At 40.3% G+C, this 19053-nt stretch overlaps 1 protein-coding gene across 1 annotated transcript in view; it reads left to right on the forward strand.

Annotated features, from left to right (window-relative positions):
• Positions 1–5279: 5279 nt before the first annotated feature.
• Positions 5280–19053, forward strand: part of LOC306851424 (complement C2) — a 35631-nt gene continuing 21857 nt past the window's right edge. The window contains exons 1-7 of the mRNA XM_079387632.1: positions 5280–5382; positions 14336–14557; positions 15687–15923; positions 16773–16958; positions 17896–18069; positions 18150–18248; positions 18364–18497. Of these exons, the coding sequence (XP_079243758.1) occupies positions 5325–5382; positions 14336–14557; positions 15687–15923; positions 16773–16958; positions 17896–18069; positions 18150–18248; positions 18364–18497 (1110 nt within the window). The 5' untranslated portion in view covers positions 5280–5324. The remainder of the gene's footprint in view (positions 5383–14335; positions 14558–15686; positions 15924–16772; positions 16959–17895; positions 18070–18149; positions 18249–18363; positions 18498–19053) is intronic.

Consider the following 19053-nt stretch of genomic DNA (forward strand, 5'->3'; position numbering starts at 1 on the left):
ATAATGGTTGTTTATTGAAATGTCAACATTTTTTCAACATTAATTGCGGGTGCAAAAGTGATATTAATTCAGAGCCCATAACATTGACAAATGATCTGTTTTTAACATTGATTCAATGGTTTTCACCACCTCTCTTGACGAAACTGTTATGGAGGGACGATTTGTAAAGAGAACCAAACACAACTAAATCTCTTGAGCGGAAGGGAGATTGCACTAGGGCTGTAATGGTTCACAAAATTCACGGTTTGGTTCGGTTCGATACGACACAGTGGTGTCACGGTTCGGTACGTTTTCGATACTGGGGCGGGGTAATTGGTTACGTCGCAATGTTGGAAATATTTCTGTTTTAAACCATGAAGGTAAGCTGGATATCACACAAGTACGCGTTTGCACACGTGCAAACTTTTCGCAATATTTATGCCAGTGAACATCTTAATCTCAGTCAATTCACTATAAACAGAAAGTGAAAGTAAAAATGGACTGATGGAGTTATGACCGAGCTTTCGACATCTGGCGCCACATATTCTCAGAGAGATGAGAGACAAATCTACTTCAACATATGCTGATAACGATATAGCCTATAGCTGTTTTCAGTTATTCACTTAATAGTTCTCTTGTGGTCCATACATAATGAAAAAGAAATGAGAAGAAAGGTATTTCGTGTTAAACAGGTTGTTTTTGAAAGTCGGTGCTTGAAATAAAAGCTTTTTATTTCATTGATTTTTATTGATGACTGCAGTGTTAATATTTTAATTATAGGACTATAATTTATTGTATAGCTGTTACGAGTCGGTCTGTCCTTCTCCCTCTCAATCACAACGCACGCCCTCACCTGACTTAACCTAATCATTGATTGAACACACCTGCACGTCATTGGATCCTCATCACCATCCACTACAAAAGCACACACCTCACAAGACCTCATTGTCCGGTCTCGTTCATACGAAGAGGACTGCTTATGATACCGCAGCGAAATACCTGCTGCTGCTTGTATACTTACCTCCAGTGTGTATTCTCCAGCGATCCCCAGTCTGTCTGCTCCAGTGTTCAGTCCCGGAAACCGCCTATGTGAGGTGTGTGTTCAACTCCTTGCTCCTAGAACTCCTGTCAAGACAAAGACTGCAAGTTACTGTCTCATCATACTCAAACTGGTCTGTCGCATTACTCACTCACCTGATCCAGCTCCGTCTGCTCTGCTATTTATCAATAAACACCTGTTATTCCACTAACCTCTCTGTTTGAGTCCTGCTTCCGTAACAGAAGATTGGACCAATACCGAAGATGAGGTTGGAATTAGCCTCCATAAATGTGTGGCCCAGGGAAGAGGACAATCTTTCTGGAGGTTGCACAGTGTTTCTCTCCTGGTTGGGATAACCATAGTGGCCATGGGGAAGGCCAGTTACGCCATGGCCTCCCGGATCCGCAATGGCCTGCCGAGTCACCAGTCACGCCATGGCCTGCCGAGTCACCAGTCACGCCATGGCCTGCCGAGTCACCAGTCACGCCATGGCCTGCCGAGTCACCAGTCACGCCATGGCCTGCCGAGTCACCAGTCACGCCATGGCCTGCCGAGTCACCAGTCACGCCATGGCCTGCCGAGTCCCCGGATCCGCAATGGCCGCCCGAGTCCCCAGTCCCGCCATGGCCTCCCGAGTCTCCGGATCTGCAATGGCCTGCCGAGTCACCAGTCACGCCATGGCCTCCCGAGTCCCCGGATCCGCAATGGCCTCCCGAGTCACCAGTCCCGCCATGGCCTCCTGAGACTCCTGTCCATTGTCTCCTGTCCCGCCATGGCCACCGGAGTCCTCAGACCCGCCCTGGAGGCTTCCCCAGTGTCTCTGCCCTGCACCAGCCTCCAGGGTACCCACCCCCCCTCCCCGGTGTTACTATTATGGCGCGGGACGCGCCTTCCGGGAGGGGGCGGTAATGTTGCGAGTCTGTCTGTCCTTCTCCCTCTCCAATCACAACGCACGCCCTCACCTGGCTTCATCTATTCATTGATTGAACACACCTGCACGTCACTGGATCCTCATCACCATCCACTACAAAAGCACACACCTCACAACACCTCATTGTCCGGTCTCGTTCATACGAAGAGGACTGTTTATGATAACAAAGCGAAATACATGCTACTTACAAAAATACATGGTAGTTATTGCGGGGCAAATAAATTGTATTTGTAATTTAATAAAAGTAACTTCATAATAATAATAATAATAATAATAATAGGTCTAATAAGAATGTAACAGGCCTACATTAATTGGAAATGCCAAATACTCTTAATATTGCCAATAATTTGTTTTTGACAATATCTCTGGCTATCGTCGATACAAGATTATCGTCTTTTTAACATTATACCTGGTGCCACACAACACAAATCAGCGTACACTTGCTGCACGTCGCTTTAAATAATCAAAAATGCCAACTTCAGGGAGAAAAACAAGCACAGATGTATGGATACGATGCATTTCATATTTGATGTAAAGGAATACAAGAGCGTTTCTAAACCGTGTGGATTGACGATCTCCAGAAAAAACTGTAAAAACTTGAGCCGACATTTGCAGATAACTCATCCCTAAATTTGTGCAGGTAAAGTAAGCACCTTAAATGTTTTGTTTTTTTTAATGTGAAATGCACTACAGGGCTCGGCAGTAATCCCAGATTACCAGAGTTTATCATTCAACTGCACGTTCTGGAAATTTAAACAGTAAAGTTATTCTAAACCCTTCAAGCTCAAGATGCCGTGAAGGAGAACTTAATTTGGCATGTATTTCTGCGCGCACAGAAAGCATTCCAGACAGTGTATGAGTACTGAATTGAGCAGATCAGAGAGTATAAGGAAGAGCTTTCACGACAACCCATCACTAATGACACCTGGAATAGATTTTTGGCTGGCAAAAAGTGGCATTTTAAAGCAAGTTAAAACCATTTGCTTTAGACCTGTTGGCTCTGCCAGCTTCTCAAGCCTTTGCACCATCTTGTCAACTGCTATCCCTTTGGATTGTAGAGACTGTGGGCCAGTTTTACTAAACAAGGTAAATTAGTGCGAGAGTGCAATTCCAAAACCGCGCCAATGGGTGTGGAAATTTCTGCGTGTGATTTACTAACAACGCACAAATTAAAGAACACAGATGCAACATCTCATTTATATATCGACCAATGGAATATACCAAGCGCAGCGCTAATTAGCGTAGTCGCAAATAAAGAAATAAAGAAGCCACAGTATGTTGAAAAGAACCGGAGGCCAAAAAATGAAGGTTTGCTAGAAGTTTTGATAGAGTTGGTATTGTGTGACTCTGAGGGTTCCAAGTCGTCTTTTATTTCCTGAAGCAAATTATAAATAACATGGCTTGGCAAACGATGTGCTCAGATAATGTGTTCTGGCATTCAAAATTAAATTAATATGTGTGTAAAAATACTCTCCCTTCTACCCTTCTCTCTGTTCTCTGTATGACTCCTCTAGCAACAACAATTGCAGCCATTTCAAGCGAAAAATTAAGACATGCATTTTTTGGGCGTTAAATAATGGCGCAAATGCCAGTAATTTGACGAGCGAAAATGTTAGTAAATCTCGTTGCGTGATTCATTTGAATACTCTCCTCGCATAAATTTTGCATCTGAAAGGGAAACTCCTACAAATGCATATTCAATATGGTCAGATGCAAAAATAACTGTCCACGTCTTTTCAGCGCTAATTCATCACTGCACGTCTTTAGTAAAACGTGACAGTACTATTTTAACGCCAAAAGATGGTTTGCGCTGACGCAAGCTGATAGTAAAACTGTCCCTTAATCTTTAGCTTATACATGCAGGGGTTCTAAACTGCCTAACTGGACTTGAGAGCCCACTCCACATGGAGTATGACTACATCAGGGGCCCTACTTAGTGGAATTTCAGTTCAAGATATTTGTTTGGCAGCAAATTGGCACATTTTCATGCTGTTTTATAGACTAGTTTTGTCTGAGCAAACCTTAGTGCATGCATTGCTAGAATCCAGTATGTCCAAACCCATTTAATTGCTATATGTGATATCTGTACACGTCTAAAGTGGTCTATATCTCCTATGGTTAATTAAGTGCAATAATACAATCTTTTATAGACACATTTACTTTTAAACACAAAAAATATGCATTATTCCATTCATTACTTTTATATACAGTTATATATATTATGTCATTCAAGCTAAGCAAATGGCAAAACATAAATATATGGTACTTCTCATTAATTAAATAGTATCCCAAAAATTTAAAATGAAAACTTACCATCCACACATACTAATGATTAAAACTGCCTCTCATGCCTTTTCGTTTACATTTAAATATTAAAATTTTTTTCACCTCCACATCCACACAGGGCCAGTTCTAGACATTTAGAGGCCCCCAAAAATCTACATTACATATCTCATTTTCTATCGTGACTGAAAGTAAAGGAAGTGAATGGTGACTCCCTTATAAGCACTGAAGGGTGTTGAAAGTGAGGGCTTTGAAGAGGCCTTTGAATCTCACAGCTGTCATTTACAGTATTTCCAAAATGCAGTATTTTTGAAATCTTGTGTTTTGTAATAATTTCCTTACCTAACAGCAGATAACTTGAAGTAGTGTTTGTTTTCACTAGGGTTTTGCATTTTGTGCTTGTGGTTTTGTGTTTAGAGGTTTGGGACAGTGGGCCAAATATTCAGCAATCTTTTGTAAACAATTGGGAAAACCTGTATTTTGTCAATCCTCTTTGAATTGAATCAAATGCATACCCTTTTAATGACTGAAACAGTCAAAATAAACAATTAGCTGTTCTCTCAATATCCTTATTAAGGTGGAATTAGGAGAATCTGCTCAAATTGGGTTGTAGTCTTTGTCTTGCTTCCCTGGTTGTCATTCCATTAACATGGACATGGGCTCTCATAGTTGGCAGAATTTAATCTGATATCACTGTTCTTGGTCTTGTTCTTTCTCATCCCCTTCCTTCTCATCCACGACATACACAGTCTTCCTCCTCTGCTCAGACTTTTTCCACCAACTATTGGTATCCATATGAATTTTGTTTTGCAAAAATATTGCACATTTGCAAATTGTTTAACTATACCTTACCATGTTTAATGATTTTCCAAAACCGTGATTTATTCAATACGTTTTAAACTTCTGTTTATTGGGACAGAAATGAGACACTTCACCTTTAAGACTAACAGAAATTGATTAGTGTATAGTAATTTCCCAGAACTGTATTTAAAATATGTTAATGTTTAATCACTCCTTAAATACACGTTACAAAGGTTCATATTGGTATTTCACCCACATCAGAGAGTTAAACCAGCGCACATCACACCAGCCATGCACTACGCCACTGTGTCTTTTGTTACTTTTTTCTTGTACATCTCTGTATGTGAAGGTAAGTGCATTTATTGTAACAACATTTTTTAAACTGCAGGTCACAAAGCAAGAATGCAAAATTTGAGAATGATAATGCATCCATATTAGAAGAAGATCTGTGGCCTGAAACATCAGGTTATATAACTTTGTGGCTGTTATTATATTAAGAATTATTTCTGTAAGACATTTCCAGAGTATGGACTTAATCATTTGGTTGAGGCACTTACTAGAAGAGAACTGTGATTTATTTTGTTTTGGATTATGAAATATGAAAATTATTCTCAAATTCAATAAACAAGTTGGTTGGTGGGCATATATTTACATATTTTTGACGTGATGCATAAGTGGCAAGTAACAGATCACACTATTGTTTCCAGAACTGATTTTCAGTGGCAGCGATCCTTCAGGTCTGAAATCAAACATGCAATGTCATCTGTGCAGTCCGTTTCACTAACAATTTGCTTGTGAGCTTCTTTTAATTGTTTGTTTAAAAAGTCTTAACTCAAGAGTTTCTGGTCTAAATCAGTCTGACAAATATTCCACTGAATAACCTCAAAGCATCCAGTTACTAAATCATATGATTCATAAATTTAAGTGGAATTTCTGTAATTCTGTGTAAATTACATTTACATGCACACCAGAAATCCTCGTTGTGAGAAAGTGGCTTAAAACAAGAAAGTGACATTTGCGTTTCCAGGCACTGTGTTAGCAGAGTACTCTGTTTCACTCTTATTCTTCTCCAGAGCAAATAAATAAATAACTCTCAGACAACTTTGCATCCGTGGCTCTGCATTTACTGAACAGCATTTTACTCCGCCACATCGCTCCGTGTATTACACTTACAAGGGTTCGTGCTACAACATGATTCAAATAACAATCACATTGTTACATCCTTCCTTTCCCCCCCCCAAAGTACATCCTTGCATATTTATCTGTATATATGCACACAGTGAATTGACTGTTTCAAAACATTTTTTCCCCATGCTCCCTCATTTATAACTATTAGACATTAGACTTAAAACACAGTCTGCCAAAAACATTGTTTTTTCTATCAAGAACAAAGGGTGAGAGGGAAAAAAAGCTGTCTATGTTTAACTAAGTTACATAGTCCTTCAAATACTGAGGTCTAACACTCATCCGACCTGCTCTGGTAGTGACAATTGGTTTTGTCCCCATTTGACTGAACACAATGCTCGCTTGGTCTGATGTGTTAGCAGTCGGTCACACTTTTGTGGTCTGTTCTTGATGACCAGTGTGTCTGAGGCACATTCTGTTCCTCCTTAGAAAAGCAGCATTGTCCAGTTCAACATTGTTTGACCGGTTATTGACAGATTCCAATACTGTTGCATTCTGCCAAATTTTTTGTGACTGTGCTGGTTGCACTCTCACTTGATCCCCTGGTTTCAAGATGTTCATGTCTTTTGCTCGTCTGTTATAATACATTTCCTGTCGTCTTTGATTAAGCCTCAGTCCTGGTCTCGTGTCAACTACTTTTGGTTTCAACAGATTGTTGTGTGTTGGGAGGGGTGTGTATGTCCTTCTGCTTAACAGTCTCTGAGCTGGGCTGGCATTCAGACCAGTGTTCATTTTGGCAGGCATTTTTGATTTAGTCTTAGTCTTTATCTTGAGACGAAAATGCTTAATAGTCTTAGTCACATTTTAGTCATTTGAGTCTTTCATAGTTTTAGTCGACGAAAAGTCATTGCATTTTTGTCAACTTTTAGTCATTACTTTTAGTCAAACTGCAGTTACCAACATTTATTTTGGTAGCTATTTTATATGTAGTCTTCAAACAAAAACAGTCATCAATTCTTCTATCTTTAGACCAAATCAATTAAGCTTATGAGAAATTTGAATCAAGGATTGAATTTGGAAAAACTGGAATAAATTTTCATTTTTTGGTAGAGATATAAATTAAACTAATTTTTCTGATACAGTAGGTTTACTTAACAAGTATACATTTATTTAACATCTTTTGTTGGTTATCATTTATGACAGATAATTAGGAATGCTGTCCATTTAAGACGGAAGGTAGTAATAGCCTGACATGCATTCAGTTTTCACCCACCTGTTTAAGCTCACTTAAACCATAACGGACTGTATTTCCGTGAGATACTCTACACGAGAGACATGTGGACTGCTGTGTGTGTATTTGAGCGCTGAGAACTGATCGCGCGCTGTATGAGAACTGAAGAAGTGGAGCACGCGCGAGAGAGAGCACTTCTATCAGCGCGTTTCCGCCTATCGCACCTTCACTGACTTTAAGTTAATCGACAATGAATTGTGACTCCCGGGAAAAACGGGACGTCTGGTCACCCACTCCCTAACCCTTCGGGTGCTGAGGCCATTGTTTCAGATCGCTAGTTCGCGTTTTGGTAGCCTATCCGTCCACCGCGGCTGCCATGCAAACGCACCTTATCCAATGACAGAGACACACATTTTGAAAGACAAGACAGTTAATTTAGCCTATAGGATGTATTTTGAATGTCCTGTAGTCCTCAAATAACATTTTAGTCCCGTCTCGTCTTGTTAATGAAGACGCGCATAAATTTCGTCATAGTTTTTATCATCAGATATTAGTTTTAGCTCGTCAACGTCTCGTCTTAGTCACAGAAAAAAAGGTTCGTTGACGCATATTTTTCGTCTTCGTTGACGAAATTAACACTGATTCAGACCCTGTGATGGAGTGTTTCTGGGATCTAATATTGCCAGATATGGATCTCAACCTGAAATCTTGGCTTTCAGCATCAGACACTTTGCTGTCTTGACAACAGACTCCGCTTTCCCATTACTTTGTGGATGGGCAAGAGATGAGGTTTTATGCTGAAACTCCCAGAGTCTGCTGATCTGTTGGAATTCTGTTGATGTATATTGTGGTCCATTATCTGAGAACACAATGTCTGGTATGCCTTGCCTGGCAAAATGGACTTTCAGCTTGTTAATCACTGTGGAAAACTTTGTGTCTGGCAAGTAATCAATCTCCCAGAAATGTGAAAAATAGTCCATAGTGATCAGATAGTCACGATTGTTGAATACAAACAAATCTGTACCCACCTTAGACCACGGTCGGTCAGGCAGTTAATGTGGGCAGAATGATTCTCTCTTTTGTTTCATCTCCAGTGATCTACACTGGTCGCACTTCTCAATGAATCTCTTTATCTGGGCGTTCATACCTGGCGAGTAGAGGCAGTCCCTTGCTCTTTTCATACATCCGTCTACGCCAACTCTTTCGCCTCTAAACACAATACCATCCTGCAGAGTTAATTCACCCTGGAATGAGTAGCAGTGATCTCGCTTGGTACATTTTTTTTTTTTTGGCCATCCTTCTCTGATTGTTTTTATCAGTGTCTGCAGTGTGTCATCTTTTGCTGTCTCTTCACTGTTTACCTTTTTAGTCTCTCATATACTGGGAGGTACTGAATCATGTTGACACTCTCTTTCTCTACCGATCCTTCCTGTGCAGTGTCCTCCAGGTACGCTCGACTCAGTGCATCTGCCAACAGCATCTCCTTTCCTGGAACATACGGCTACCAAAAGCTACAGGTTCTCCACCCTACCACAATGCTGCACCAAGCCCCGTCTCAGATGTTTCACACTGCAGAACAACCTGTTCCTTGAGGCTGTAGCAGCGTAGTACCGGTGCCTTGGTTATGGTGTCTTTTATGTTCTGGAAAGCCTGTTCATGCACCTCAGATCAGTCCCATAAGCTATCCTTGTGTCAGCTTTCTGAGCAGTTCACAGTGATCTGAGAGATGTCTGCAAAACTTTCTGTATTCCCTTCACGTCAGTCAGTCTTGGCATCTCATTTATGGCCTGTACTTTCTCTGTATCTACTTTTAATCCTTCAGATGTTAGTAGATGTCTGATGTATGGCACTTCACTTTGTCTGAGTCTGAATTTGTCTGTGTTCAGCTTAATATTTCTCTGTCTGAATCTGTCCAAAAACAATCTCAGTTCCCTGTCGATACTTCACTCGTACTGTGTCTTGCTTTAAAGACGCTATGGGAACCCAGTACAATCACGCCGTGCATTGGTAGAGGAACAACTGAATAATGCAACCTCCTTAAGCATCCAATGTCCATAGGGAAGTATAACAATATTCTCCAAGGCTAAAACGTGCTAAACTCACAGAGGTCACGCCTGGCCTGAGTAATCGTTCCAGAGGAATCATACAACTCCAGCACTCCCTGGGCCGAGAGCATACAAGTAAACCGACCTGAAGAGCTTGATAGTGTTACGGTCAAGGACTCTCTGTAGGAACTGTTTTGCTTAAGGCAAGTGTGTGCCCACTTGAGCAGATAGGACTCTGGCCTGCAAGGCTGGGTTATAAAACCTAGCAAATGTGGATGGTGAGGCCCAGCTGGCTGCCGCACAGATCTCTGCAATGGACACACCGGTAGACCAAGACAAGGCAATGCCTCTGGTGGTATGGGCTCGTACTCCTCTGCTTAGTGACCGGATGCCCTTTGGTGTGGTTTCCGAAGCTAACAAAGAGTTGTTCCGACCAACTAAACGGGGCGGAACGCTCAGTTTAAATCCTCAGAGCTCTGACAGGGCAGAGCAAGGATAACTCCAGGTCGTCTTCAGAGGGACGAAACGCAGAAAGCGCGATGACCTGCACTCTGAATGGAATGGAGAGCACCTTGGGTGTATAACCATGGGGTGAGATGCTTCATGGGAATGGTTAACTATGTTGGGAATTTTTCACCTCATCTGCCGACTCTCACAAAGCCACTGAGAGATCTGTTATGGAATATCATCACCTGGGCGTGGGACGCATTCACAAAAGAAAGAACTCCGTTCACTAGTGTGACGAGTTGGCTGCTTCCCCCCTTATTATCATCACCACCCCGTCCCGTATTCTCCGCCCTTCACCAGGCTCCCAATGGAAGTGGGTGTGTGAGAGAGGAGGGGCGCTGAAACAGCCAGGGCTGGCGGCGTGTGATGAGGCGCACCTGATCTGAATAGAGCCTCATCACCGCCGCTGTTTAAATGCCAAGCGCACCTCTCCTCGAGAGACCGGTCTCTTCCCCGTGCATGCACGCTGGTGTCCTCGTGGGTCCAGGAAGGGAGCGTTGAGAATGGGTCGAGTTCCGTACCCGTACGACCGCTGACGGGCCAGGATGCCGGGCCGTAATATCCCCCGGAAGCGCCGCGGGCCGAAGAAGGATGAAGCCGCTAGAAGAAGCCACTGCCCCTCGCGCCCCGGTCCCGAGAGGGGAGCGCGTGCGGCCGCCGGACTCCGCCCCTTACCTGGACCCTTCCTTCCAGAACACTGCCCTCCTTCACAAACCCCACAGCACAACAAGGACACCAGACCCCCCTGGACACTTTTACCCCCTTTGGACACTTTTACCCCCTTTGGACACTTTATTTTATTATTTTATTTAATAAAAGCCTCTCCGAGGCCTGACGCCACACCCACTGTGTCTGTCGTTTGCTCCTCCCGCCACACTAGCTATACTGGCATAGTATAGTCCGAGAAATGAAACTGTAGTTTCAGCTGACTCATCGTCCTATGGCCTTAGCAGGGTGCTCATGCAAAAACAGAAAAACGGTGAGTGGAGGCCCATTGTATACATCTCAGGAAGTCTTACACCTACAGAGACACATTATGCCAAATCGAAAAAGAAGCTCTGGCAGTAACATGGGTATGTGAGCGGCTCAGTGCATACCTACTTTGATTGGAATTTACAGTGCATACCGACCACAAGCCCTTAATATCACTGTTGGGCAATAGATCAATTGATAACTTACCTCCAATAATTCTTCGGTTCAGACTAAGGCTGCTCAGATTCAAGTACAACATCATGCACGTCTCCGGAAAACAATTGATCACTGCAGATGCGTTGTCACGAGCACTATCCGGACCTGAAAATTCAACAGAAAAAGAAATGTTGGAGGATGAGTGCAGCGTTTTTGTGGATCTCATTGTTCAACAAATCCCTGTGACAAGAGCAAAACTGAAACAGGAAATGCAGAACGAAGATTTAACCTGCCAACAACTGAAACAGTATACACAAAAAGGCTGGCCAGAATATCGGAAAGCAGTGTCGGCACCACTCATGCCATACTGGTCTCATAGAGAAGACATCCATGTAGCTGATGGGATTCTACTAAAAGGAGAACAGATTCTGATTCCAAAACCCATGCAGAGAGAGATGCTCGACAGACTTCATTGCAAGAGCACAGCAATCGATATGGTGGCCTGGCGTAATAAGAGACGTAAGAGAATTAGTGGAGAGATGTGACATCTGCTGTCAGCATTCGCAGCAGAAAACAGAGCAATTGATGCCAACACCCTTACCAGCGAGACTCTGACAATGAGTCGCAGCAGATATCTTTCATTGGGAAGGAGGCCATTATTTGGTTCTCAATATACATCGAAGTCACGAACTTGCCAAAACTTGTAACAGCAACAACTTTGGAAAGGTTGAAGGTCATCTTTGCCAGATTCGGAATCCCTGAAACACTGGTGATGGACAACGGTCCACAATTTGCATCTTGCGAGTTTGCAGAGTTTGCTCGAGACTACGACTTTGAACATGTCACAAGTAGTCCACGATATCCTCAGTGGAGAGGCGGAGCGAGCAGTCTGAACTGTGAAACAAATGCTGAAAAAGAACCAAGACCCTCAAAGAGCTCTTCTAGCATATAGATCAACTCCACTGAGCCAAGGAATCTCGTCTGCAAAACTCTTGATGGGGAGGAGGATAAGATCAACAGTTCCAGCTACGCCGAAGTCTCTTGCACCGAAATGGCCTGATTTGAAATTGTTCAGAAGGAAAGACAGGATATTGAAAGAAAAACAACAAGAAACATTCAGATCGAGGACTGGAATTGAGAACCGCTGGCATAGGAAGACCTGCTGTCAAGAAAAGGGCAGAATAATCCCTTCAGCAGAGCCAGGAATGTCCAGGCAGGCTACCCTGGCTTCTAAGCTCAGGAAAGAATGTTCAATGTTATACGTTGTTGAGATGTTTGTTTCATGAGAAAGTAAGATATGCAACAATGTTTATTTAAGTGTATAGAATATTAACAAGAGATGTTGTAACTAAAAGGGGGGGATGTAGTGGAACCCATCGGACAATAGAGGGCACTCTAGTTCAATATAAGGGATTAGAGAGAAGTAAGGAAAAGATGAAGAACAATAAAAGGGAGTGTTCGGGAATTGAGCTGTGTGTCCTAATGTCCCATCTACGAGCATTTAAGATATAACCATCTGTTACAGCATCAATGTCGGCGGAGGTTTCAATCCGAGTGCACCGTACCTCTTATCCAATGAGGCTTGTGCCGGTATAACAAGACTCGTGTCTTTGCTAGCACGTTATCTTTCTGTAGCGAACTGTGTGGTTAATCACTAAAAATAAAAACTATTCCGTCTGCACATAAACAGTTCACCGCTGCCACCATGTTTCACCCTTATTCTTCTCCAGAGCGAATAAATAAATAACTCTCAGACAACTACTTAGTATTCGTGAATCTGCATTTACTGAACAGCATTTTACTCCGCCACATCGCTCCGTGTATTACACTTACAAGGGTCTGTGCTACAACATGAGTCAAATAACACACTTGTTACACTCTTAACCCCATTTTTTTTTTTTAAGGATGTAACCTTTTTTTTTTATTATTGAATGTATGAAAAAACAATAACAATAGTTATCGTCAAATCACAACAACAGTCCAGGGTCATTCAGATTTTCAGTCCAGAGGAAGTGCCAAATTCTTCAACAAAGCCACTGCTCTTATCGCTTTCAAGTTCATAGAGAATTCAATACATTTTAAATACATTTTAATTTCAAGTTTGAATCTTACAAAAATAAAATTTACATTTATGAATATGATATTTAGCTAACAGGAGAATAAGGTTTATGAAATAACTATCACCTTCTTTTTCACATTCATGAAAGCCAAAAATGACATTTCTCTAAGTAAACTCAAAATTAGGATTCACATAATATTTGATAAAGTCAAGAATATCACACCAAAATTATGTTGTGTAAGAGCAACTCCAGAATAAATGTAAAGTTTCATTGTTTTCTAAACAGAAAGAACAGTTGGTGTTAATATCATTCTTAAGTCTTTTAAGAGAGCACTTATCCGGGTCAATTCTATGAATCAACTTAAATGCAATTTCTATTATTTTGTTAGTAATGAAATATTTGTGAGGTAATGAGCAAACTTTCTTCCAGGGAATATCACTTACTAAACCATTCCAATAAGAGATTACATAAGGCACAGAAATAGACTCCATCTGAAACACAACTCTCATTTTCTGATTGTTTTTTGACTTGGACGACGAAAGGCACTGTTTTCCAATAAATGTTTTACAAAGATCCACTGAGTGACATGAGATTGGAAAAGACCTCTAAAAACTCAAGAGTAATTACAGATTGAACCAATTTGATTGAAAAGTTGAGACACAAAAATAATACCATTTTTAAACTAAATACTTAAGCCCCTTTATACATGCGCTGTGATCAGTAAGCAGCTTTCTTCACATCTCTTCTGCATGCACACTCTTCAATACTTGACTTGCTACTCTGACTTGCTGTGCCACAAGAAAACAAAAATACAGTAGTCAACATCTGAAGCGGATCAAAAAAGTTCATCAAAGTTGTCCTAAGATAAGGACACATTTTGATTTTATGTTTAGGACAGCTTTGATGAAAGGTTTTGATCCACTTCAAATGTTGACCTACTATATTCACTCTTTATCTGTATACCTCATGTCTTTTTTAAAGGTGCTGTATGTACTTTTTTGCACGTACTTGTTTAAGTGCATATACATGTTTCTCCGAAAAACAATGTTACAGTCGGTTTTTCTCATTTGAAATATGCATTCTGTTTGCATCAGGTGTGCTTATCAGCATTGAGCTTCTACTACTGACATCAGCTTTGATAATGAATTTCAGATCTGAAATAATCAAATGTAAAGGTTAATAATATTTCATATTTCTCTGTTTCAGTGCAATCACAATATGACTATGAGTATGAAGAGAACATACCCAAAAACTGCAGCACATCTGAGTCCATCACTGGAGGCACGGTGGAGTATTCCAATGGCGGTGCTGTAGGTAGTCTGCTAATTTATCACTGCAGCGATGGATTCGAACCTTATCCAATCAGCCAAAAAGTCTGCAGCTCTGATGGAGAATGGAAGCCTAAAGTATCCAGGGTCAAATGTGAAGGTAGCCTAATCTTTAAGGGGCTTTTGCACCTGAGTTCCTATAACTATTGGCGGAAATACACCGCTTTTTGGCATATTCACACCGCAGAAACTGGGAATGATTTTAGTTATAGAAACATCTTTTGGGGTATTAAATTAGCTCCTGCTTCAAAGTAAGGTCTAATCCAGCACAATAAGAAGTACCAGTGATGTAAGTGTATGTTGATTGGTGTCAGGTTTATTCAAGTCTAGCCGTGTCCGTTAATTTACCTGTGTATTTATAGTCCTGTCTGTGTTGTGCCATTTCGTCTGGTCTACTCGTTACTCCCCGGTGTTCCTGTCAGTGTCTGCCCTGCCTTGTCTTGTCCAGTAAAGTATGTCATTTGAGTTTGCCTCCTCGTATGCGTGTTCCTTGTTCCTCCCTGCTGTGTGCACCGTGACAATTGGCTGAATGCATGCCACACAAAACACATCAGCCATTTTTGAAAGTGCCACCTTTTGCCTAAATGGCATTAAACTGGTCTGTGGTAAACATTAATTGATAATACCTTTTGTTCTGCAACATAGATTACACATAGAAAATCTGTATATATATAGTGTAGTATTCTCTTCATCTCTGAAAGAAGCTATTAGAAACAGCAAAGGACATTTTTCAAAATAGAAACATGGACATTAACAGTGAACTCAATGTATTCCATGACACATATTGTATCAGTAACTCAGTATGTAATTTTAATCATGTTAAAATAGTTGAATGTTTGTGAATTAGATTATGTACTTATCCATTTTGTTGCAAGTGCGGTGTGTTTGCAGAGAGAGACCGCTCACATGCTTTTCTAAATGGCTGTGATATGATGATATTTTATCGCATCGCATAGACAGATATATTGTCGCTGGAATCTTATCGTGTTGCGTCTTGTTAGGACATGGTGTAAGTATAAAATATTGTTTTCATATTTTATTCATTTTTAATTTCCAGCAATATTGTTGACTTGATTGCACAGATACTATTTAAACTGAACTGAGCTTGATGATGACATCACTGAATTCAATGATGAACTGACTTTAACTGAAAATCGAGTGTTTACTATTGTCCTTTTGTACTGCTATCTAATACCAAGATTACTATGAATCGCATCTGTGTATTTTAGAAACCAGTGATTATGGAGATTATGAGGAACCACAGAAGAACTGCTCTTTGGAAGTGTCCATAAAGGGAGGTAGCGTGTCCTACTCCAATGAGGGACTGGAGGGAAGTGTGCTGACCTATCACTGCAAGGCAGGACACTACGCTTTTCCGGTAACGCAAAGAGTCTGTGACCGAGATGGGGAATGGTCAGCCATGAGACTCCCAAATGGACAGAGAACACCCAATGCCGTGTGCAAGGGTATATTCTCATATACATCTAAGTCGTTATGTTAAATGTGACCCGTGCTGGCAAAATGAGTCGGAATGCGCACGTGCTAAATTTGAGCTACAGGCAAAAAACTAATGTTTTTGATTTTAGTCGAATGTGAGGTTTTCACAAAAATGAATTAAGCAATCATGTAGTGATCCCAATTCTCCAAATAATAATTGAAACTTCTCAAATTATCTTTATTTGTATGTTTTTGATTTTGTAGTTTTAATTAATTTATTTGTAATGAATAAAGGGATTTTTACATTTGATTATTTGTTTTTCTTATTTGAATGCTTTTTTAAATGTAAACTGAAAAAGGTAATGCATTATTTTTCTTATATTCTGGTGTTTTTTTTGCATCTTCTCTTATTTATAATAACAAAGATAAAATAAAAAATAGCTATATTGTGATTATTAATATGGTAATGATCATTAAGAAAAGAAGTGGAGAAAAAGATGCAATGTTGCGAGGTGATTTTGCTATGGGACATTCAGAAAACTTTAACATGATTTTTTTCAGTCATTTTTCTACGATTCCAACAAATCAAACATCATTCTAAAGGTATTTTAATGGAGAATAAAAATAACCAATTTTCGAAAATTTATGACTCATTTTGCCAGCGCAGGTCACACATTGGCTTGATTTATTCAATCAATAATACAGACATTGCAAATTTGCAAATACGAATGTTAAACTGGAATTTAATTAGTTATCCAGGCTAAAGATTGAACAGTGTTAAACATAAGGTTAAACCACGTTTGAACAGTTTTAAGTGTGAAAATGCCCACAGACTTTGACTTCTTCTTCAAGCGCTCATGTCTCTGTTTGACTCTCAGAGATCCTTTGCCCTGCCCAGCTTCAGCTTGACAACGGCCAGTTCTGGCCCAGGAGACAGTGGTTCAAGATCGGAGAAAAGCAGACGTTTTCTTGTCTTGAAGGATTTGTTTTGAGTGGATCTGCTGAGCGTAACTGCACTCAGTGGGGTGGATGGACCGGTACTACCCCCGTTTGTGATGACCAGTGTAAGCCAAACATCCAAACATATGCAGAACATACAAGTACATTTCTGATTTTTTTTCTCATAGCTCTCTAGTTTCCGGTTATATATATTTTCACTGTGCCACGTAGTTGACTAAATGACACTTACAGTGAGTGTCTGCAAAAGGCATACAAATCTGGACATTTTCAGGGGTGAGAGAAGAGATATTCTAATGAATAAAACGGTAACACTTTAGTATAGGGACCAATTTGTACTATTAACTAGTTGCTTATTAGCATGCCTATTATTGGCTGTTTATTAGTACTTCTAAAGCATTTATTCAGCATGACCATATTCTACATCCCTAATCCCAAAACCTAAACTTAACAACTACCTTACTAACTATTAATAACCAGCAAATTAGGAGTTTGAGGCAAAAGTTGTAATTAATGGTTTGTTAATAGCGAGAATTGGACCTTAAGATAAAGTGTGACCAATAAAACTTTATGTATTAGTATTAAAAGTTGTTAATTCAACAGGTATGAATTATGATACATATGTAAGTGCAGAACACTGTTAATTAGAAGATGAGCACTGCTGCTGCAGGTTAGTAGGGAAATACATTTAATTTTTATTCAGAATTTACATTTGGAAAAGAAAATATATTTATAAGAATATTTCAGCAGGTTCAATATGGTTTGTTAACATGATTCATTGTTTTGATCAACTGACAGCCTTAAAATAGTAGTAATAATTAAGTAATAATTAATAGTAGTAATAGTAATAATTTGCATTGTTCTCAATGTAGATGCACTAAGCACAGTTACTGGATTCGTATTAAGTAGAATGCAGAAGTAGTTATGCAAGTAGTTCATTGAAACTTTAAATAGTTTGTGATTTTGAATCCTTATTGAATAATGCATAATTTCTATATAAGATATATAGTATAAAATTGCTAAATATATTTATCATTGTTCCAGCTGAGGACTGCAAAAACCCAGGCACACCTCCAGGAGCCTTACGTTCTGGTGAACGTTTCAGTGTCGGAGATAAAGTGCACTATCGGTGTCAGTCAGGTCTGGATATGCTTGGCCCCTCGGAGAGACAGTGTTTGGATTCAAAGGAATGGAGCGGGGCAGAACCACGCTGCTATGGTCGGTCACAGAAACAGAGGTTTACTTGCATAATGTAGTTGAACTTATGTAATGTAAACACATCTAATTTGTTTTTTTAGCCCAGTACTCATATGATCAACCAGATGTCGTGGCTCAGGCCTTAGGAGGATCTCTGACCGCGGTCATGGACGTGTCACACCCTGACTTCAAAAAACAAGGTGAACAGAGAACTTTTGGAAACCATAATTTTCTTGTGCACAAGTGATGATCATTACATTACTGCTTCATTATTGTAGTTGTTTACTTAGGTTGTGTTTATTGCACAATCACTAGAGCAAGCCTTGGGCAGGACTATCAGGGTTGCAGAAGGTCGCCTGAACATCTTCATCCTTTTGGACACATCAGCCAGCATTTCACAGGACAGTTTTCACTTAGCAAAAAATGCCACTATTCAACTTGTCCGGAAGGTTTGTATTTTTATAACTTGAAAACTTAAAGGGAACCTCGAAGACTTGTATGGCTTAATGTAACATAAATGATGTCTCCTACAGAAATATGTAGTAGAAAACCCAAGAAAGATTTATGTTATTTAAAAAATCCATATCGTTTTATACACATTTTGGACTATGGGAGGCGGCTTTTGACGTGAAATGGTTGCACTTGGTGAGCTACTGGCACTACCTGTTGCTTTTTTTAACGCAACACAACGATGCCACATTTGCCCCTTTCACACAGCAATCCTGGTAAACTGGCGTGAAATTACCAGTATGACTTCACCAATAAATACACAAATATGCTGTTCACACAGGCAACGGTGTTCTGGCTTTTTACGGTTAAGAGACCATTCACACAATAGCACCAAAATGCCATAAATTCTGTGATGTCAGTCATCGGAAAGTATCTTTAAAAGCTGCGCCGTTGTCTTCATTTGCTTGCATGAGTAGAAGCACTTTAGCTTCACTATCTGTGAAGGCATAAGGGGGTGATCAAGAAGGTTTTGCTCTTATAAACATGAAACGCGCA

The sequence above is a fragment of the Barbus barbus genome, assembly GCF_936440315.1.
Source record: "Barbus barbus genome assembly, chromosome: 31".
NCBI classification, from domain to species: Eukaryota; Metazoa; Chordata; class Actinopteri; order Cypriniformes; family Cyprinidae; genus Barbus; species Barbus barbus.